This window comes from Emydura macquarii, unplaced genomic scaffold (genome assembly GCF_026122565.2).
Source record: "Emydura macquarii macquarii isolate MOO-44397 ecotype Brisbane River unplaced genomic scaffold, CSIRO-AGI_Emac_v2 contig_1644, whole genome shotgun sequence".
In the NCBI taxonomy this organism is placed as follows: domain Eukaryota; kingdom Metazoa; phylum Chordata; order Testudines; family Chelidae; genus Emydura; species Emydura macquarii.
The window spans coordinates 25,183,367-25,207,133 of record NW_027131781.1 but is presented as its reverse complement, the minus strand read 5'-3'; the positions used below and the strand labels follow the sequence as shown (position 1 = coordinate 25,207,133).

At 39.4% G+C, this 23,767-nt stretch overlaps 1 protein-coding gene across 10 annotated transcripts in view; it reads left to right on the top strand.

Moving 5' to 3' along the window:
* Nucleotides 1–2,947: 2,947 nt before the first annotated feature.
* Nucleotides 2,948–23,767, top strand: part of NEO1 (neogenin 1) — a 388,142-nt gene continuing 367,322 nt past the window's right edge. For all 10 annotated transcript variants that reach the window (XM_067555974.1, XM_067555971.1, XM_067555970.1 and 7 more), the window contains exon 1: nucleotides 2,948–3,324. In XM_067555974.1, the coding sequence (XP_067412075.1) occupies nucleotides 3,213–3,324 (112 nt within the window). In that variant the 5' untranslated portion in view covers nucleotides 2,948–3,212. The remainder of the gene's footprint in view (nucleotides 3,325–23,767) is intronic.

Here is a 23,767-nt window from a genome sequence, read left to right as displayed (position 1 = left end):
GAATACTCTGATATTCTGTCCCCACTCAGAGTAATTATTATTAGGAATACAAAACTGCCTTTTTGTCACCATAACACTGAACAAAACATAAACACAATGAATCAAGCTTCTTTACATCTTTATATAACAGTATTTGTACCAATACATTTAGCTTTATTATTTAGTTACACCTTGTAACAATCCCAACATTGTGTTCATAGTACTATATAGGTACTTTCTGGATACTGCAAGATTTTTCTTTTTTTCATTTTTCAGTACAACTGAAAAAAAATTGAGGAATATTCTCATTATAATATGAAGATGGCTAAGTTGAGGAGAACATACTGATTGACTGGCAAGTGTTTTAAAGCAGCTGATTAATCAAGGAGAACAACAAACTTTTCTAAAACTACTGCTCAACTCAACTAAATTGAGTGCTGCTATTTAGTTAAAAGTGCAAAAAATACACATTTCATCCATAGCAAAATATTTTGAACTAGTTCTAAAGCTGCTTGTAGTACAATCACACAGCTGGGGGATATACACAGCCTCCCTGTGTTTCATGTCTTATAATGCCCCAGGGGCACGGTTATCTCATGATTACCATGCCACCTCTTGAGTCCTAGTACTATACAATTTATGCACTGAATTTATTTTAGCCAATAACAAAATTAGAAACAAAGATAGCATGTATATGTGTGTATCTATATATCTATAGATATATATGAGAATAACAATCTGATCATATTTTTTAGAGGAGACAAAGTGGAATAAAAAAATGAGCATATTTTGTGTGTTTAATGAAGGAGGAAAGTGTGTTTATAGCTCTTATTTTCCCCTTTGTAAGAATACAAGATTCAGTCAGAATTAAGCTGATTATTATTATTTTGATTTGAATGGCAAATCCTGTGTAAAACTAATTACTACCAGAAGAACAAAACTACACTTCTCTTGCTTTTTTCAAAGTATATTTAGTCTTTTCTTTAGTTGTATTCTGCATTGCAGAATGTATTGCTTTATTAATTATTATTATTATTATATTAATAAAGATAAGCATCTTTTGTTTATCTTGAGAAACCTAGTTACCAGGAAAGTCAACAGCCACTTTTTAGCAGCAAACCCCCCCACTTCAAAGACACAAGTTGCCACAAGTTAATATTTTTACAGGTTTTGCTAAATTCCTTTCAATAGTTCTTAACACAACATTACTGTTTCTCTTCAGGTTCACAGAAACATGTTGTCTAATTATTCTTTACTTTGCAGCTAGTCATCATAGTAACCAAACTTGCATTGACTAGTAGTTTTCCCTTTCTTAATCTTGTTTTAAGAGTCTTTCTGTCTTCACTTTCTTTGGCAATGTATGTAGATTATGTGAGCATGTTCTGCTTTTCCTAAGAAAGGAAAAAAGTGTATTTTACTCAAAGGTCCAGAAACCTTATTGCATAATTCAAACCCTGGGCCTTCTGAAGTGAGGGTGAGTGCTGCAAGAAACTATATAGAAATCTGTAGCCATTATTGATCACAGCCTAAACCCTGACCTGGGCCATCTGTAATGCTGGTGAGGGTGAGTCCCAGAGGTGCCAAGCCAATGTAATGGGCATTCCTGGAGATTTCATCCTAGAATTTTAAAAAAATGTTTGGTGTCCAAACAAGAAATAGTTAAATATCAGGATGAAAGGATATGCAGTATAGCTCAAAAATATGTAGGTTCTCTTTTCTGAAGAAACCAGGAGTAGAAATTAGATTTGAAGGAGTCCATTTTTTAAAGCAAGGTAAAACTTTTATTTTTTCCCTGCTTTGAAGCACCTAGGGCTAGAATTTGACCCCTCATAATGCTGCTTTGTCCCCTTAATGCCAACTTAAATGAATGGTATGTAAGAAAATAACTTGTACTGTCAACGTTTATTTTATCTTTCATAAAAAGATCATAATTAAAATCCAAGTCAGATTCTGAACTGTTTTAACATTTGATCAAATGCAAACAGCTAAGCTGGTCACCCTAGAGGTATAGGGACTGGGGGGAGAAAAGGTTAGTTGGGAAGCAAGAGGTATTGGGATGTAGGGGTAAAGTATGGATAATGGGAAATGTAGGAGGGGAGAGGTTTGTTGGGATGACAAAAAAAAGAACAAGAGGTATAAGGATTAGTTGTAGGATGGATGTAGGGTAGGAGGGGGGCTCAGTGGTTAGTTGGGGAACTTTAGAGGAGAAGTTAGCTGGGAGTGTAGGGAAGGGGGGGGGAATAAGTGTTTGAGTGGGAGGAGAGGGTTGTGGAATTTGAAGGAGGTGGAATGGTTAAGATGGGGGGCCCCAAAGGGGGGTATTGGGGTCAGTGAGGGGGAATAGGAGAAGTGTAGGTTAGTGGGGGTTGGAGGTGGTGGGTCATTGAGGGGGTGGGGAAAGCATGGGGGCTCATATGGATCAGAGAAAGGGTGGTGGTGAAGTGTAAGTGGAATATAGTAAGAGGAGGGGATGGCGTGTGTGGGCTACGGGGGCAGAGGGGGATGGTGGTGAGAGTGGTAGGGTCAGTGGGATCAGGTTTTGGGAGGAAGGATGAATGTGTTGGGTCAGTGGGATGTAGGCTTAGAGGGATTGGGGGGATATAGGGGTTAGTGGGGGTGGGTTGGTGGAGGTGTGGGTTCAGACTGGGGTGGGTACTCAGTGGAGGTGGCTGGGTGTGTAGGGGTCGGGGGTATAGAGTCTGAATGGGGTTGGCAATCAGAGGGGTGTAGGGGATCAGTGGGGTTGGTGGGCAGTGGAGTATAAGGCGCCAGCCGTTCTCCGCATTGGTCCCGCTCCAGTTTCCTGCCCGGTCCCCCGCGCGCGCCGCGTTTTCTGTCTCTCCCGGTGGAGGGAGTGTGGGATTCTCCGCGCGCGCCCTGGGTTGTCGGAGGAGCGCGCGCCCTCGCCCGCGGGGGGAGGAGTGCGCGTGTGGCGCATGCGCACGGTTGGCGGCGGTGGTGGGGGGCGGAGCGCGGTGAGTGCCACTCTCGTCTCTCTCGGTCGCTGTGTGTGGGAGACGCGAAGCCTGGCGCTGGGACCGGCCCGCGATGGAGTGACCCCCGGCCCCGGCGCGCGGACGGCGCTCGCCCCCGGAAGCCCTGCCAGGGCAGTCCCCGCCTCAGCGGCAGCGCCCGGCCGAGGGCGAGCGGACCCCGGCCGGCCGGAGAAGCCCCCGCGGGAGGGGCAGCCGCTGTTGCTGGGTGCCCGGCTGCCGGGCTCGGGGCGCGGAGCGATGGCGGCGCGGGGAGCCCGGCGGCTCCTCGGCTCCCTCTGGATCGCTCTGCTGCTGGGGCAGTCGGATCCGGCCGCCGCCGCCGCCAGGAGCAGCTCGCAGAGCCCCGCAGGTAACGAGCCTGGCGAGCCCCCCGGCGGGCTGGGGGCAGCGCGCGAGGGCGGTGGGGGCGGGGAGCTGAGGGGCTCCACGCCGCGCGGGGGTTGCGCCCGGGGGAGGGAGGGCTGCAGCAGTGGCCTGGCGCGGCGCGCAGGGGCTGCCCGGGTGACCGCTCAGCCTGCGCGCCGGGGTGGAGGCGGCGGAGAACGGTAGCCCAGCGGTTTTGGGAAGGTCAGGGCTGTTGGTCTGGGCTGGGCATTTGCAGGCACCTTTTCCCCGGCGCTGAGAAAGTCCGTTCCACTTGTGAGAGCGGGACAGCCGTGGGCATGTTCCAGGCACCAGTAGAGGCCACTACACACCTCCTTAAATAGTTATCCCTGCCACTTCTCTGTGCGGGGCGGGACATAGGGGCCACCTGGGTCACATTTCCCTCAGCATTCCCAGGGAGGCTTCACCAAGGACCTCACGTTGCTGCTCTCACTGAAGTCTGTGGGAAAACTCTTATTGAAATCAGTGAGAGCGGAACCGGCCCTAGCTGAGCTACAAGACCAGACCTGCTTTGCTGACTTCAGCAGGGACTCCTCACCAGTCCGAAGATGACAGTCTGGGGAGAGTGAACAAGTTGTGTAAATCAGAGCCAATGAGTCATTTTATTTAAAAAGTATAGAAAAAAGTACTATCGTTTTGTCTTTGGATGGGAAGAAATAGGGTTAGATTGTGTCACCACTCAAAGTGACCACTAATGATTTCTTCAAAGATTGCTCATGTCACTTTTATCTTTTTAACACTGGGTTTGGCCGGTAAAACTTTAAATTAATGATTTTGCAGCGTTTCAGTTATTACAATAGTCACACCTGGTGGAATTTTTAAAGTTCATGATCTTAGTGTTTCCATTATGAATCCTGATTTTTCAGGGGTTTAAAAAATTAAATCACATCCAGCTAAATTGTGATATATGAATTAGGGTTTTCTAAAGCTGATCTTACAAAGGATGTCAAGTCTGTTAAATATGTTATAGAATGCTTATTAAGTCTTTAATAGTGTAAGCTGCTTAGTTTGCAAAGCTTTCACTAAAAAGAGAAAAAAACTTTTGTCCCTTTGTTGGCATTAGAATTCATGCTGAAAAAAATCTGGTTTCTAGTGCCAAGGAATATCTTAACTTTTCATTGGAAATTCGTTGTAGCTTTGGCATTTTGGCATTTTAAAGATAGTGTGGGTAGTTGTTGCGGTTTTGTTTGAAAAATAGATTGTTGATTAGGCAGTGGAGTTTCTTCTAATAACTCATAGAATAGACTGAATAAACTGTGTTATTACATGGTATAGTATGGCTGTTTCAAATCACATTCCGAAGAAACTTGGCATAGGGGGTTGTCAGCTTGGGTCCTGCTCTTGCTATAAAAGGTCTATGTATGATGGCCATTATTTACATTATAGGACAGTATTTATGTCTTTACAAAATGCAAGTTTTGTAGGTTCTGAGTCTGAAGTATGGCCTGTACTTGACGAAAAGGATGTTACAATGGGATATAGTAGCGAAAGATGTAGTGAAGTGGGAAGGGACCCCACAAAGAGATAGTAATACAAAAATGTTAAATATGTTGGAACCAAAAGAAGATTGGAAGTTGGCTTGAATTTGTGGCCTGGAAATGAGAGCCAATTAGGTCATTTTTCTTTAAAAAATGATCTAGGGAAAAAAAGTACTATCTTTTTCTCTTTGGATGGAAAGAAATTGGGCTAGATTGAGTCATCACTATGAAAATGACCATTAGTGGTGATCTACAAAGATTGCTCATGCCACTTTTATCTTTTAAAATTGGGATTGGCTGGCATATAAGATTTTAAACTGCATTTGGAAAACAAATATTTATTCCTCTAGTATATAAAATATAATTTACTGGCTGGGCACTGCAGATGCCATTTAAAAAAAAGAGAGAGCATTGCTTGAGTGACTTTTAAAGCAGCAGAGCCCCAAGAGTGAATTCCACCATATGGTTACTGTAGGATCATACATTCCCAATACATACTATAGCTATTAAAATTGACAGGTTTATCCTTTGCACTGTTGCACTATGTAACTCCCATTAATGTTAACAGGAACCATAGTGACTAGAGGGATAAGAAGCCCCATGTCCTTTGATTTTTTTAAAATACTTTTACGACGTTAACTGTTAAATTATTAATTTACCCTTTCTTTACTGTCAGTAAGAGTATTACTTGTCTTAATGTCCCAAGTCACCATTTATGACGTAATTCCTCTTGTCCTAATTATGTATGCAATGATTATTACATTCTCAAAATACGTTTTATGTGCTAGGTCAAATATAACTAGTTCTCTGATCCAGAGAGGTTACAGTCTAAATCAGTGGTTCTCAACTTGCGGCCCAGTCAGCACACAGCTGCAGCCCATGTGACATCCTCAGGGTGATACAGGTAGTGTATATATTTGTGTGGATGTAGCCCACGTAACATATAGAGAGCTACATATGTGGCCCACAATGGTAAATAGGTTGAGAACCACTGGAAATAGACATGAAATGGCAAGGGGAGGCAAAAACAGAAGCAGATAGGGGTGGGGATGTCAAGATTTACTTAAACAATTATAAGATCATGAGTTTGCTTGGGTGATTTTGTGTAAATCTTTTGTTGTTTCATTGAGAATTTTTGTATATGTTTAACTTGCAAAATAATTATAAACACAGGACACTAACAGAATTACCTATGTCATAGAGTTTAAGGCCAGAAGGGATCACCAGATCATCTAGTCAGACCTCCTGTATATCATATCACAGGCCACAAACACCACCTGCATAAAGATACTTGTTGTACATGTATGTTGACTATGCAGCATATAATTTGACAAGTAAGTGACTTGATTGAAAATAACTCCTCCTAAGCTATATGCATGATATATTGTGCTGGTATTTACATAGGTATCAATAAGTAGAGTGCAGTAAAAGGCCACGTTGATGTTGATGTTTTTTCTTTGAATAAAGAATACCACTGTTAGTCTCTGTATCTGGCCTTTATGCAACAGGAATACAGAGTAGTTAATAGCAGCCGGTTGGTTTAGTTTAGTCTTCAGTACTGTAAGTTTTTCTAAACTCTTCAGCTGTCGTTGTTAAAAGAGCAAAGTGAATGGAATCAATTTCAAGGGTATTATGTAGTATCTTTGTAGGTAGTGCTTTATATAACAGTTTGTTACTTTTCATTATCTTGAGGAGGAGGTGGTACATTGTTACTTAGCTAAGTTGTAAGTGGGAGGAATATTTTTTGAGCTGCACTTTTGCAGTGATATTTGCCTTTTCGCTTCACATTTTAGCTTCCTTAAATTTATTTTTTTAGTTGTAGTTACCCTTTCAATTAAATGGTTTTGGGCTAATGATGAAGTTATAGTAAACTAATGTATGAATTTACACAGATCTTATCAATTAATACATATATCCATGTGTAGTATGCATTTGTCACAAACAGGAAGTATGCAGAAAATATTTTGTCATTTTCATTTTAAAATAGGCTTCTTGTCTTAGTTGTGTTTCTCCTTACACTTACTTCATAAAAGTTGAAGTGAGCAAATAGTCTCTTAAGATAAATATATGTACACACTTGGTTATTCTTGGCTTTAAAGTATACTGCTGGTTTGCAAGAGATCAGACCTTTGTCTGTCACTGTTCTATTCTAGGAGTGAATATTGCCTGTCCTGAACTTCAGGGCAGTGTCATTTATGGGATGGGGGAAAGAGATGCCATATTTTTGTTTGAAGGTATTATAAATGTTGGGTCTTTGAAAGTTGTTCAGAGGCTTGCATTGTTAGTTCTGGTGGAGTTGAATTTATGTCTGAGTGTAAATGAGGAGGACAAAGGTGCATGGTAAATACGATTTTTATGGATATCATCATGTGTATATGTATCTTGATGAGATACAGTTAATTTTATCTTCTCTTTCAAAGTAAATAAATTATGCAAGCATACTCAGAAATCTAAACACAGCTCTGGCATCTTGCTCTTTTAAAAAATAAATAAATAAATAAAAAAAATCCAGGCAGCTCAATTTTTGTGGCTTTCTGTCTGCATGAGATTTTCAAAAATACTTAATGCATGCTTTCCTCTTAGTCAGCAACAAAGCAAAAGGAAGCAATGAGGGACCTGGAAATGGAACAAGATTGGTGCTTTCAGGAAAATTACATAAAAAGTAGTACTAAAAGGAATTTTAGCAAATATATTTCTCATAATTTATGTAAACATACATGGTGTATCGAAATTGCAGCCCATAAATCACTTTGGGACAGAAAACAAGAGTTGCAATATAGACATCAATTTTAGCATTTTAGAAATCCCCAACTTCCTAAAGTATATGCCACCCAGTTATATTTTTTCTAAAAATTCATAAGGATTTGTTTTAATTTTCACACTTTGTAATGTATATATGTGTGTATGGGGAGAGTACAACTGAAATTGTGGCCATTATCTAATATTTATATTGGTTTCCTGTGACAAATCTGGGTTCTGGCTTAGAGAGAGGTTAATGAAATGAAAGTAGGCTGGATTCTGCTTCTACTTATAAATGGCCAACCTTCTGTTGATTTCAGTGGCTGCAAAATTAGAACTCAACTGGCTGTAGAATCAAGATCACTATTTCTCATGTCTAACTTAAAAAAAAAAATCACTTTCATAGCTAATGAATATACATATTGTTTTCTTTTTACAATCTCCCTTCCTGATTTCCCATTGTTACAGTATAATTGTTCCTTTGATTTGTTATCCATTTTCTCTAGACATTCATCTGTTCTGCTAAATATGTTGGTTACCTAGCTCCTGGATGGCTTCACGTGTAAATCGTAACAAATATTTTCTTGCATATTCTCTTTAATAGTTGCCCTAATGTTATCCCCGCCCCAAAGCAAACCCTAATGAGACTGATATGTATATATATGGAGAAAAGGCACGAATCAGTGAAGTATTCTAGTAAAATGCAGTGGAAGACTTTTCTTTTGGTGATGATGTATAAGAGAAATCCAAAAACTTATTAGAGCGGTAATAGCTGGCTTGGTTTCTCTGTCTATTTCTTAACTACAACAGCCATATTTAATGTGGTTTCTGGTAAGATGATAGTAATAAATTTAGTAGTCAAACGTGACATGTTAAAAGTTGGCTATAACATGCCCAAAATATGTCATAAAAATGCTGTCAGTAAACATCAAGCTGGTTGTTCTTACAGTACAGACTTTAGAGATTAAAGTTAAAAGTAGTAGTCTGTATTCACTGTATTCTAAATAACTTGGCTGTGTATTTGGGTTGTGAATGGGGAGATATACTGCCTGTCCATATCTTTTATCATACTGAAATAGATCTATATCATTTGAAGAATAGTTGGGCATATAATCAATACAGTAAGGATATTTGTACCTGTTCAATAAAAGATATTACCTCACCCACATTGTCTATCTCTAAAATACTAGGTAGAAGAGCCAAAACAGTTCTTAAATCCATAGAAAAAGTGTCACAGTGCTAAGAGAGAATTGGATAAAACAGCAATACTACTGGTTGTCTGCTATTGATTGCTAGTGCTCCAATTAAGTCACTAACTTGCCTATTGAAAATGGTAACCTGAATAATTCCAGGTAGTTAAATATATAAACTTGTGTGTGCACATATAGTTGTGTTATAGGGTTCTTTATAAAAAACAAAACCAAAAACCCAGCCCCCGTGGTATTGTACAGGGAAATAAATATTAATTGGAAAAATGAAATTTATATGTAGCAATATCTAATATGTACCTAATTTATTAGGTGCTTTCATTTTTAAAATGTTCAGTATTTTAAATAACAGTATATACTTAGCAAGAGGATATCTTTCACACTTAATTTTGCGAAGTAAACAGTATGATTGATGATGCAAAAAACTTTATATTCAATTGATAAAATAATTTTAGAGATTAAAATTGAAAAACTCTCAGTTAAATTGGATGAAGGAATAAATAGACCCTGCATTGTTGAGGACAACCATTCAGGATTTGAGAGGAGGGAAGAGATGTCTTCTGTTTCTTCAGGGTCTGGCGAACATAAAATAAGCTCGGGGTAACCTGTTTTGTATGTATTCTAAGTGGTTTTGGTTATGTATGCTTATTTTTCTGATAATTCGGTTAGTACATGTTGAACCATGTACATCTGCTGTGAATAATATAAAGTGAATACAGTGCTTAGATAGTCAGAAGTTATTGCCATTTTCTTGGGCAACAGGGAGTGTAATGATGAAATAGTGTTAAAAGAATGATAGGAGCAGTTAGTGCCCTTTGAACACTTTACCACGATGTTATAAGTGTCCTTTTAAAAAATGTGTTACTGCAGTGTCATGTTATTTTTAAATTCAAAGTGTCCTGCTGGAGAACAGATGCCCAAATACGCATTAGAAATTTCATGAGTCGAAATTAACATTCCATAACACATTATCTATCTCCAAATGTTTAGCAATTTACACTGAATTCTTTCATAAAGGTACTTAAGTCCCTGGAGTACTATATTTGGTAATACCAACTACTACAAAATGCATGGATTGTATATAGAATACTCTGAATATACTAAATATCTGGTTTTTAATGTAAATTGTTTTTTAATGATTTCCTCATTTAAAAAAAAAAAAAAAATTGGAAAAGTAAATCCCCATTGTTGCTAATACAAATTTACATGCTTGTATAGTTACAAGTTGTGAAGCTGACTGACACGTGGACCCATGCAATAAATTCCTATTTCACATTATATTCCCCAGTGCCATTTTATTTTTTTATAAATCATTTGGTAAATGTGAGCATTCTTAGTATAATTTAAGACCATTGCAGTGTTGGAATGTTCTGTCAGGAAGAAATCAGACTCATTAGAAATCCACACTATTTAGAGAACAGTATGAGACAAGATGTAGGTAGATAAAAGTGCCTCAAATGGGGCATGAATCCTGGGTGCCATGGTTATAGTGGAAGTAACAACTTACAATACAGACTTGAGAGGGGAATAAGTTACATTTTTATAGTTACTGCTAATAGAAGCTGCATACTTATTGCTGTGTTCTTTTCTTTTGAGATGCTTATTAACACCTAAAAAATTAACTTGTCAGTTCAGTTGCTCTACACAATAGTTACTTCTAGCGAAGGGAAAAACATGGAACAAGTATCACCAAATAGGTATGGTGTGAACATGAGAACCTAAAAAGGATCATTTCTCACAGTATGGTAAATCTATTCTGCTCAGTGGAATATGATCTGTTGTAATATTTGCAAAGTTAATTCATCTATTTTTTTATTTTCTTTTGGGAGAAAAAATCATAGACTGTCACTGACATCACAAATTTCCTCCATTTCTTTATCAACTGAGAAAAAGAAATCTGAATGCAAAAATAAATGCGTGGCAGTTTTTATTGTTGGATTTATTAAACTTTATTTTAGGCCAACTTCTAGGCTTGCCCCTTGACTTAAAATCATTTCCACAGTTTGACAATGCTGCTGACTAGTTCATTGATTCTCTTCCTCCAAATCTTTTCTTTCTGTTTGTCCTAGAAAGATAACTGAAATGTCATCTACACACTGCTATGGAAATATCTCGTGCTTTTTGGTGTCTATTTATATCTCTCTCACCTGTGTGTGTGTCTGTCTCTCTCTCATGCACATCTATTTAAGACCAAATACATTTCTTTTGTATATACAATTTATGAATGTAACTATTGATGAAAAATTGGCACACAGTCAATTTATTGTTCATGACCAATCTTTTATTAGTCTTTCTGCTGTAACTTGTTTCCCCATTTTATTTCTTAAAGCTATATGTAGATTTTTAAAGTCTATTGAAAGATACATGTAGATTTTTAAACTCCACTGGTGTTCTTAAAATTTCCAGCCACAAAATTGATATACTTCAGCAGTTTTGGTATACCAGTCTGGAACACGGGGGCTAGTCCAGTTACCTGAATGGTATGCAGCAGCAGCAACAGGAATTGTCTGAAGTTTTAATGCTGAGGACTCTGGATTTTAGCCTCTCTCCTATTCTCTGCTTCTTTTTTCTTTCTACAGTGAATTTCAGAATCCATACTTTTTCTTTGTGACCAGACTGGGTAAGAAAGATATTTACTCACTGTCAGAAAGCAGGTAATCAACAAATCGGTGCAAGAATATGATTCTAGAATTTCTAAACCTATGGCTACTGTGCCAAAGCTTTTAGATTGCTCAGGCTCTGAACTATCAAAGAAGTGGTTTTTGGACACCTGTTACATTTGGATCTTCAACTGCTGTTAGCTGTCAAACTATCTTGATAATGCAAAAGTGTGTGATGGAAGAGAGAGAAAAAACTTTTTTTCTGATTACTTGGTTGCAAATGTTAAGGATTCTTCCATCTTTCCTATCTGACTTTTCTTTTCTTGTAGGGCTTGTCTGCACTGAACTGACTGTCTTGTTTTTGCATTATGAGGGGATGAATAGATGTTCCGGGTCTGCCTTCTGTATACTAGCTTTGTATATTTTATTGTGTTCTCTCTTATTTACCTTCTCTCTATGTGACCGATCCCAGTCTTTTCAATCTCAATTCGCATGATTTTTTTGTGCCTCGATAATTTTCATCTGTCTTTGAACCACCCTATTTCAGCTACATTCTCTGTATGCGGTGACAGACACAAACACAGTAATTGAAGTAAGGATGTACCATTGATTTATGATGGCATTGTAATAGTTCCTGTGTTCTCCAACCAATTCCTTTTTGCCTCCTAACATTGTTTACTTTTTTTAACCACAACTGCACATTGAGAAGAGGTCTTCATTGAGCTGTCCACAGTGAAGTTCGGGTCTTTCTCCTGAGTTGGTAAGATAATTTAGAACCTAGTAAGATATGTGTAATTTTTTTTTCCTTCAGTGTGCATTACTTTGTAAGTATCAATAGTGAATTTCCATCTGCCATCATATTGCCTATGTTGCCCATTCAGCTAGGTCAGTTAAGTCCGTCTGTGGTTCCTCCGTGTTCTCCAATCTTGGCAGACCAAAATAACTTTGTAATCTGCAGATACTGCCACTACAATACTCATCCCCTTTTTGAATTAATTAATAAATAAATGGCACTGATCTAGTTTGCAACTTTGTGGTGCCACATTTAATTTTTGTGGCAGGACAAAAATTAACTATTTATTCCTGTTGTTTTCTGTCTCAGTTTCTGATCCAGGACAGTAATCTGTCTTTCCCATCACAACTACTTAGTTTCTTTAGTAGCCTCTTGCTAAGGAATTTTGTCAAAGGCTTCTTGTAAGTACAGATACATTTTCAGTTGGTTCTCTATTACCCACTACTTTACTGACCCATTCAAAGAACTAGAGTTATGAGTTGCCTCTGTGATACTGGAGTTAGATGCTATCATTGATGTTTTATAATATTTTAAATGATCATTTCATCCAGTTGTCCCAAGTACAGAAGTATGTCGTGTTAGTTTTTAATTCCTTGGATCATCCCGAGTGCCTTTTTAGTATAGGTACAACATTTGCTACCCTCCCAGTCGTCTGGTATAATAGCTGATTAATAAGAGATTGCATATTTTTTGCGAGCAGCCCAGCCATTTCATTCTTAAATTCAATCAGAACTCTTGGGTGTATCCTGTCTGGATCAGATGACTTATTTCTTTTTAGTATAGCAGTTTGTTCCTGCACCACTTCTTTTGACACATCAATTTCCAGTGGCACCTCCTTGTTACTACCAGAAAAGTCTAAGTCTAAGTGGGTATCCCCTCATATCTTAGGTGGTGAAGATGGATACAAAGAAATCACTTAGCTTTTCAGCAATTTTCTTATGTAACTTAATTTCTCCCTTTTATCCCATGGTGGTCCAGAGGCCTACTGTTTCTTTTCTCCTCCTGCTTCTGTTACATTTCAAGAGTTTCTTGGGTTTTTTAATACCTCTGATTATTAGGTCTTCAGATTCCTTCTTAGTCCTCCCAATTTCCTTCTTACATTATGATGCTGTAATTATTCTCCTTTTTATTGGTTTTGCTGGGGTTGGATTTCCATTTCCTTTGAAGGATAAACTTCTTGAACCATGCTGTTTAGCCATAATAGTTAACTTCTTGCTTTTTTTCACTCAGAAATATGCATGACTTTTGAGATCATTATAGTTTTCTTAAATAGCATCCATATGCAGATTTGTAATTTCTTTATTTTTTTACTTTGGAGCTTTTTTGACTGCTCTAAACTGTGTCATGTTTTGAGATTTGACCAGTTTATATGTCGGTAGTAGAATTTTCCCATTATTATGATTTTATTAGACTTTTTTGCCTCTTTGATCTTTTTGGTGCACTCTGTCTTTTTTTGCCTGATCTGAGTGCCGGTTTTATAGCTCTGCTTGCGTATTTGTAATCTTATAATCTGAGATTTGTATCTTTATAGATTCAACTGCATAGTCCTCACCATTCAGAGATTTTACCAGATTCTGTGGAATTTTCTAGATATATATACTACTCTTCCACATCTTCAACCTCACCTGCCCTTTTTTATAGTGTATAGCCAGTTATTACAATATCCCACTGATTTTCCCCCCCCCCCCCACGTTTCAGCGATACCAGGACTGTGTCCATTTCCGTACTTTCAGATTAATTAATTGTTGCTTTCAAGCTTTTTACATTTGTATGTACAGATATAACTTTTATTTTTTTATCATGTGGCTATTTTTACTTTAATGTGACATTCTGGTGATTTAACAGCAATTTTATCTGTGTGATCTCGACCTGTTACTACCCCAGTTTAGCTGTAACTTTTGTCTTATTACAGAGATACTTTTATGTTATTGACGTCTCTAACAAATGTTTTTGTTCAGCTTGAGTGCTCCTTGGCAAATTTCAGTGTTCTCCCATCTCCTGTGTTAAACAATTCCCCCAAACTTTATTAATTTAATTTGGAAGTGGTTTGGTACCACTTCGGTTAAGATAGAGCCCATCCCTTCTGTACAGGCTCTTCCTTCCTCAAAATGTTCCCCTGTGCCTAAAAAACTTGAACTCATTTTCTGATTCATTCATTGAAACCCTGAATACCTGAAAGACGTAGCTCCCAGCTTCTGTAACACTGCTACTACCACTAATGACTTGGTGCATTCTCTCCAGTAAGTGGAGTAGGTTGTTAAAATGCATTTTAGATCAGTAGAATGATTGCTGTAACTTCTTTTAAAAAAAAAAGCATATATCTCAGGTGCACACACCGAGGGAAAAGTATAGCATAATTTGCTTTCTAGGATCTGATTTCAGACCTTATTGTTGCATTTTTAACTGTGAATACTATAGTCATTATTTGAAAAGTGGGTGGGTCCAGAGTGTCAAACATGGTAAGGAAGATGGGCTAGATAGATATTAACAAGGAAATAAAATGTTTGAATGGTATTGATTTTTGGAAACACTCCTGTTTGAAAATGGGCCTCACAAAGATTTGTTTTATCCTTTGCTCTTTTACAAGACTGCTCATGGGAATTCAATGTGATGTAAAGAGACGTGCAGTGAAGTTGGGATCAAAATGTTTTTACATTGGACAATTTTGTAATGAACAACATTTTACAGAAGCAAACTCATATATTTCTTTATCAATTTGTGATTATCTTGTATCTAGAAAAATGTGGAGTTTGGGCAGATATAAAATCAGTTTTGCAGAATTTTCATCTGAGACTATAGGGAGGTCAGTTTTTCCCCCTCTGTAATCTTGTTAAATTAGTACTAAACATTCTGAGTAGGAGTGATCCATTGTAATCCACACTAGTTTCAGATGTGTAGACTAAAATTTGCTATTTCAAAATGATGCAAATTCACATTTATTTCTAGCTGAATTTGCTGGTATCTAAAATGTTTTGTAAAGTTCAACTTTAAACTGATAATGAATTCTCAGTTTTAGCTTAAATTACAGTTTTATAGAAAGGTTTCATTCGTGTGACTGTTTCCTAATTGGGGACAAACTATAATTATCTTTCGGAAAGAGGTTTGAATCTACTTAGCACTAAGAGGAAAAGATGTAGAACCACTAAGTGGATTACACTTTTTTCTATGAGGCATGGCTGTCTAATATCCATGAAAATACTTTAGCCACTTATCTGTCTGAGAAATCCCAATGAAACTTCATTTAAGTATCTTCACCTTAACTAGTGTGAAATTTCATTTGTCATTATTTGGAGTTAGTTAGCTGCATTACAGTGGAAGTGTGTGTAGTAATATGGATTTTTTTGCTGTAGATCTCAGCATTTTGAAACTGGGATTTAAAAACATTTTTTCATATAGCATAGCTGCCTAAATTAATTGATGACTGCTTTTCATATAAAGGACACATCAGCTTGAAGTCTAGTCAGTTTAAAATAAAGCATTAAAAGGGATTTTAGGTGCTAAATCTGTCCTGGGACCTTCTGTCAAAGTTAATGGTTTTACAATCAGTCATATTTTCTTGTTTTAAAAATGTTTATCTTCCCTGTCCTATTGCTGTATGAAAGATTCACACAAATATAAGAATGAGTGTACAGGGGAAGCAGTGATAGTGATGACATGCAGTGTGATGGCAAATGCACAAGATAAACTGAATAAGTAGAGAATTTTAATCTGAACCTTTCATTTATAATTTATCTTGGTGGTTTCTTGTAACAACAATAGTAGGATTAAAAAAATTCAGACCAAAGTGTGGCTTAAATTAATGATGTCCTTTTAATTTACTAGAAACCAGAACAGTAATGGTTAGCAGTGATACTGGCAGGATTTGTGTAAATTTTACTCTGCCTGGGAAAGCAATGAGCAGTGCACTGGAGCTGTTCACCAAGGAGGAGAATCCAAAAAGTTAGAGGCTGGTGTAGGGGTAACATGCAGTCAGGGTCTAAAGTTTGTGAGGCAGAGAGTACTGCTGTTTCCTTCCAGCAGTCTGGTCTGCACTTAAGTTTTACTGGAATAATGTTTGGTTGGGTATGTCGTGTCCGTCCCGTCGTCCGTCCCCCCCCCCCCCCCCCCCCCCCCCCTTTTAACCATAACAGTTATACTGATAAAAGCCTTTGTGTAGTTGCAGTTATACCAATATAAATGTGACTTATGCTGATACAATTATTTCCTTTCCTGTATGGGAATAGTTATACTGGTACGAGTGCCTTTATATTGATATAACAGCATCCATACCATGGGGCTTTTACTGCCCTTTGCTGGTAGAGATAAAGTGGTACAACATTCTAGTGTAACAAGTCCTTACTAGCTAGACATTGATAGTCTTTAACATTCAGACATTTTCCAGGGATAATACTCAGTATAAATCCCAGCATTATTCTCTTTGTCAGTCATAACTGTCTTTGCAGATCCATACCAAAAGAAATTGTGTGCTTTGCCTTGTGGGACACAGAACGTTTCCTAGCAGTAAGTAATTAGTATGTGTACTCGTAGAAATGTGGGACTGTGAGAGATGTCAAAAGGTCATCTCTTCATTTCCCCCATGTTGAGGCAGGATTAAGGATACCTAGAATACCTCCATTTAACCTATTTTTAAAAACTTCTGATGATGGGGATTCCACACTTCCTGAGATAAGCTGTTTCAGTGCTCAACAATCCTTATAGTTAGAAAGCTTTTCCTGGTTAGTATATAACATAAATCTCCCTTGCTGCAAATTAAGCCATTGCTTCTTGTCCTAACCTTAGTGGACGAGTAGAAAAATTGATTGGTTTCCTTTGAATAACAGCCTTTTATATATTTGAATACTGTTATGTGTCCCCTCAACTTTCTCTTCTTTAGACTAAATATGACCATGTCTTTCAACTTTTCCTCAGTGGTTGTGTTTTTAAACCTTTTATCATTTTTGTTTACTCTCCTTTGGACTCTCCCCAATTTGTCCACATCTTTCTCAAAATGTGGCAGCCAAAACTGGACACTGTGCTCACCAATGCTGAATAGAATGGAACAATTACCTCCTATGTTTTACATAGGATGCTAATACGTTTATTCTTCTAGAATGTGAAAGGCCTGCCTCATAACTTTCCCACAGATCCTTTTCTGCTGTCTGAAATGGCCATAGAAACTCCACTTTCTATTCATGTTGCACAGAATCATTTGCTTGATTTGCTTTTAGAGAATACAATATCTTTTTAATGTAGGTTTTATTGTGTGGGTTGTTTATGGCCAGTGTGTATATTTGAGGGCTGATTTTTGGGTCCTTTAGGTCGTTTTTTGCCTCTTTTGCTTTTGCAGTTTTGGGCTCTTTGTAGTTACATCTGGTTTTTGCCTATGATGGTCTTTGGCAAGTGGCCAAATTTCAAGAAATGAGACCAATAATGGCAAATCCTCTGTGATTGATGCACAGGGCCTGATATCTGAAGTGGCTGGTTGATGGGTATTTGTTTTAAGGTTGTGGTTTTTATGCTGATTTTTTCAGATGGAGTTAGAAGGAAAGGCACATGATTTTCTTAATTAAGAAGGCTTTGTGGCCACTGGTTCTGAGTTGTCCATTTTGGTTCTACTGTTGAATGTAGAGTCAGACTCTTCAGCCTGCCATAGTGGTTCCTATGAGTCAAGTAAGAAGAGGAAGTGTGTGTGTGTGTGTGTGTGTGTGTGTGTGTGTGTGTGTGTGTGTGTGTGTGTGTGTGTGTGTGTGTGTGTGTGTGTGTGTGTGTGTGTGTGTGTGTGTGTGTGTGTGTGTGTGTGGTGTCCCAGCGGATGCACCCCTGTGTCTTTGATTGGAAAATTTTGGTAGCAGTTCCCATCCTGCCTGCACATTCTCAAGCTCTGTACCATGGCCATATAGAGCTATGCAGGTGAATGGTCTCGGTTCCTTCTCAAGCACCTTGGGCCAGAGACTAAGTCTAGCATGTGCCTGTTTGCTGTGTGCCTGTTTTATTAGTGTTTTAGCTTGATAGTTGGTTCTTAGAAGTAGTAGGTTTAGTACCTTATAGTTGGAATGTTTTTTTTCTTTTTCTTTTCTTTGCGCACATGCTTTTGCTTCCCCCCCCCCCGTTGAGGGCTTGAACAACTATTTCTTCTGTCAGGGATTCCAGGCTCCCTGGAATTTAAAATGTGCCTCTCTTGTCGAGAAGCAAATCTTGTCAGTGACAGGCACTCCCACTGCATTCATTGCTTGGGAGACTCACTTTCCCAGCAAGTGTAAAATCTGCTCTTCTTTTAAGGGAAGATCCTGTAAAACAAGAAAATTAAGTATTGCCTATTAATGATGGAGCAAGCCTTAAAGCCAGCTTCAGACCCAGGTACAGAGAACTCTCCTGTGCAGGGGACCCTCTATGGATGCTAGTGCCCTGTCATCAAGACCATGGTTACTGAGAGCTTCCAAGGGAAGCTTCAAAATCCTGGTCTCCAACACTTGTTGATTGAGGTACTGATGATAACTGCAGTGCTGGTTCTGAGAGATTCCAAGTATAAGGAAGGGGATAAGAGGAGCAAAACAACAGAAAGTTCCTAATCAAAGAAGAGCTAATCATCGGAGACCTCAGGCCCCAAAAGAAGTGCTAGTGGGGCTCTGAGTTCACTGGATATTACATAGCATTTTAAGACTTCAACTAAATCCCATATCTCAGCAGTAAAGGACTTTGAACCAAAGACTACTACTACCAGGACACCGACTTCAATGGAATCCTTGACTCCCTCAGTACCAATGTCAGTGCCTCGCACAATGGCTTGTGCAACACCATTGGTATCAGTAACGAGTTCTGTTGTGCTTCCAGTAACGCAGGAATTCCAGTATCCTTTTGGTACTGACTGAGCTTGAATCTTAATTCCATGCAGCCTCAGGATATCTCTTGATATTGAGGTTGGCTGGGTCACCAACTGCTTGTGTTTTTGGGAGATCTACCTCTTCTTCATCTTCGACTACCCATGAGAAGAAGTTGTCACCTCTGATACAATATGTGAAGGAGCATTCTTAACTTTGTGTTGAAGGATCTCCAATTTATTCCAGGAGATGTTATTGCCCATTGCAGATGCAATAGAGGCAGGACACCAGATCCTTACCTTCCAACACTTGGCATGACCAACGCTGGATTCCTTACCCCATGCCTTATGGTCTCCCTTATTAGCCTTACTGGGATCCATGGGCAATGTACTGCCAACAATTTCAAGGGATCTCAACTCAGTTCCACAAGGGAACACAGGTCTCGTTCCCTGGTACCATCCGTTCCTCCTTCTCATTCTGAGCCTGAGAAGACCTTTGAGGAGCAAGAGGCAAGGGCAGACCAGGAGGTTACTCTGCCTCATCCAATGACAAGATGTTTGTGAGGAATCATGCCACCACTGCCATCATTAGCTGACAACTTTAGATAATTCTAGGATCTGATGAAGTGAGTTGCTGACATCTGCAGATTCTCCTGGAAGAAGATTCCCATCACAAGCTCCTGGACATGTTGCAAACACCTACCTCAGAGTAGATGGCACTGCCAGTTAAGGAAGCCCTCCTGGAGCCAGCCAGGTCCATTTGGCAAACTCCAGCAATGCTTCTTCCCCCTCCCCCCTGCAAGAGGATTTATTAAAAAAAAAATAATACTGTGTCATGTCCAGTGATTGATTTTTTATTTTTTCATTCATCACCAAACTCTCTGGTCATGAACGCAGTCAATGAGAGGGCCTGGTAGCATACCCAAAAAGCCACTTCTTATTAAAAGGACAAGAAAAGCCTAGACTTGTTTGGTTCTTCGAGCAATTCATCAGCAACACTTAAGTTCAGGATAGCTAGCCACCAGGCGCTGATGTCAGAATATGACTACCTGAACGACAAGAAGTTTAATGCTTTTATTGACCATTTACCTCAGAAACATTGAGAACAGTTCAGTACCATCATAAAGGAGGGTCAGTTTTTGGCAAAACTTCACAGGCTTTACTAAGTGCAGTGGACACTGCAGCCAGGTCTGTTTCCACTGCAGTAGGGATGAGGCAATCTTTGTGGCTTCAGTTGTTCGGGTTTCCTCAGGAAGTACAATAGACTCTGGAAGACTTACCTTTTGTTGGTCAGAAGCTTTTAGCAGTTTCCACAGATGACTTGCTTCATACCTTACAGGACTCTAGGGCAACACTTAGGTCATTAGGAATATGCATGCCTGCAAATAAAATGAATTTTAGCAGTTGTCAGTTGGCACAAAGATCCTGCCCTGCTCAATTTTCCACCTTCTGTAGGCCACCAGAACCACTGGTTAAGAGGTTGAGATTTTCAAAGAAAAAGCCTGCAGCTACCTCAACTGCTTCATTCCAGCCTTCAACAGCCCTAAGTGTCCCAGTGCCAGTTTTGTTGGTTTGGTCAAAGTCCAGATCACCCAGTGACCAGGTTTTATCAGTTGCAGGAAACAACTGTCCTTTCCTCAATTTGGATGCTGCCTTTCTCTTTCATCAAGAATGGGGGACTATAACATCAAACAAACGGGTATTGGAGGCAATTATGTCGGGCTGTACTATTCAACTTACTTCCACCTCACTCTATAGTAACTCACCTGGTGGATGGATCCATCTGAAGTATGTGCAGGAATCTTGTTCAACCAGAATCCTCCTATAGCCATATTAACATCCCTCTTGGGATGCGGAGCATATTTCGGTCCTCTCAGAGTCCAAGGCAAATGGTCACAACAGGAATAGCACTTGCACATTAAGCTGTTGGAATTAACAGCGGTCAGAAATGCTTCCCTTTACTTTCTTCTCTTACTCAAAAACAAGTCAAGATCATGACAGACAACATAGCTTGCATGTATTGTATCAGTTGTGAGGTTGGAGCACATTCCCTTCATCTGCAGTGAAACAATGAAGCTTTGGAATTGTGCATAACCAATCAGCTAGTCATCTTGGTTTCTTACCTCCTGGGTATAAAAAGCAACACTGTGGATGACCTGAGCAAACTAGTTGGACTCTTGAGTTCTCAACAAAATATTCCTAGCTTGGGGATTTCCAGAGATTGAACTTCTTGCCAGGGCAGCCAACACAAAGTGCAGGAAATTCTTTTCCAGAGGGGGGCTCAATCCCCAATCTCTCGGAGATGCTTTCTTCATTACATGAACAAAGTGTCTTTCCTATGCATATTCTCCAACTCCATTACTTTTAAAGGTCCGTATCAAGATCAGACAGGACCAAACCAATCATTTTGATTGCATCAACTTGGCCAAGACAAGTTTTGGTTTCCTTACCTCCTCAAACTCACTTCTTGCTCTCTGTGGTGGGTCCTGATCAAACCTTGACTATTGTCTCGGGATGCAGGTCAGATGCCTCACACCAGTCTGAACATCCTGCAACTTACAAGCTTGGTTCCTCAGTAGTTCTGAGGAATAGAGACCACATGTTCATTGGAAGTACAAAATATACTTTTAAATAACAGAAAGAAATCTACTAGACATACTTACCTTCAAAAATGGAGAAGACATGACCTTTTGAATAAGTGGTGCCATCTTGTCTCTTTCCTCAGTCTTGGATTACTTGTTGGAATTGAAAAATTCAGGCCTCTCTATGAATTCCTTTAAAGTTTGTTTAGCAGCAATAACAGCTTTCCTTGTGCCAATAGAAGGTTTCTCGGTATTTGCTCATCTGACCATAGTGAGATTCCTAAAAGGACTTATCAGTCTTTTTCCTTAGATTACAGTCCCTGCAGCGCTTTGGGATCTCACCTTGCTTCTTAACCATCTCATGAAACAACCCTTTGACCCATGAACTATGTGTTTGCTGATACATCTGTCTCTGAAGATGGCCTTCTTGGTGCCCATCATTTTTGCTTGAAGGGTTGGGTAAATGGGGTCTCACCTTCCCTTTGGAGGGCAATGTAAAGGGAATTAAACTTTATGATCTCATCAAAAATTCTTGTCCTCTAAATTTCACATCAACCAAATTATTCGCATTCTGTTCCCCTAACCTCATCCATCTACACAAGAGTGCTTTTAAGACACTAGATGTTTGGAGGGCATTAGCCCTTTACTTGGACAGGAATAGGCTATTCAAGAAGACTCCTAGACTTTTTCTATTGCAGATAGGTCTAGTAGAGTACCTGTCTCCACTCAGAGATTTTCTAAATGGATCTCTGGATGTGTTATTGTCTGCTATGATTTTGCTGAGGTTACACCTTCTCTGAGTGACTTCACACTCTAAGTAGAGCTACAGATGGACTGTTCCAGTTGCTGAAATCTGTGGGGCTGCAACATGGTCCTTGGTGCAAATGTTTTCTGTTCTCTGTGCCCTAATTCACATTGCAAGATTAGATGTGGCAGTAGGCAACACAGTTTTCTTCAGTTGTTACCTGGGGTTTCCTAAACTCAAAGCTATGGTAATTAACCTTTGCTTTACAGGCAGTTTCAGGAAATAAATAAATAGGGAGGGGACACAGCTCCTCTGTCTGATAAATGATTGGCACGCACAAGAGTGCTTTCACCCAAAAATCCTCGTTTTTGAGTCTAAAACACACATCTAAAATAACAATAGTCTAGAGCAGAGGTTCCCAACCAATTTACTATTGTGAGCTGCATCCAATACTATGTGTATGGCCCAGAGGATGTCACATGGGCTGCAGCTGTGTGCAGATTGAGAACCTCTGGTCTAGAGAAACTCAGATATAGTTACCCAAAGTCTGAATGAAATGGTGTTTGAGTGGTTCATGGCAGGTTTTTGGTGGCCAGCCTTTCTTCTAGCCACTGGGGAGTTGGATGTCTGTCTCAGCTCATCGAAAGTCACTCTGAACTTCTACAAATTACACACACTAACTAATCTTTTTATAGGTTGCTCAAAAGAAAATACATAACTCTTATTAATCCCTAGTGGGCTAACAATTTTCCCAGCATTAGCAAAAAACTCAATTTTATTTATCAGCAAAGCAACTCCTAGTTATAACAACAGCAAAAGACCCCTGGTCATAGGCACCCAGATCCAAGGTCAGTTATTCACGCTCCCTCTCATTCTCATGAATCTGTCACTTTCTGTCCTTATTAATAAAGCTGTAGCTGTGCAGCTGTTTTATATGCTTATGCAAAGCTCATTCCTGACTACATGGTGTTCTCGCTTTAAGTTAATGGTGGCTGAGTACGTAAAATGGCTACGGTTATGTCAAGTCCAGTTCTCATGTAACATAGTGATGAACTGTCTTCCGAAACTCCCACCTCTTTAAAGTTCCAGAGGTTAAAGTGTTTAAAGTGTTACTTCTAGGGAATCACCTGAAGTGGAGCATCCACAGGGACTTATTACTCAAAGGAGAGGTTACTCACCTTGTGCAATAACTGCAGTTATTCAAAATGTGTCCCCCTGTGGGTGCTCCACTACCTGCCCTCCTCCCCTCTGTTTCAGAGCTGCCTCTGTGGTCTTTGCAGTAGAGAAGAAACTGAGGGTGGTTCGCCTGCGCAGCCCTATGTAGCCTGGGTTCAGGCACGAGGATGTGTAGGTTGCATGTGTGGGAAGAACGTGCACTGCTACTAAAAATCCCTGATCAAAGGTGCAGGGGTGCATGGGCATCTAAATTGGAGCACCCAACGGGGTTACACATCTCGAAGGATTCCA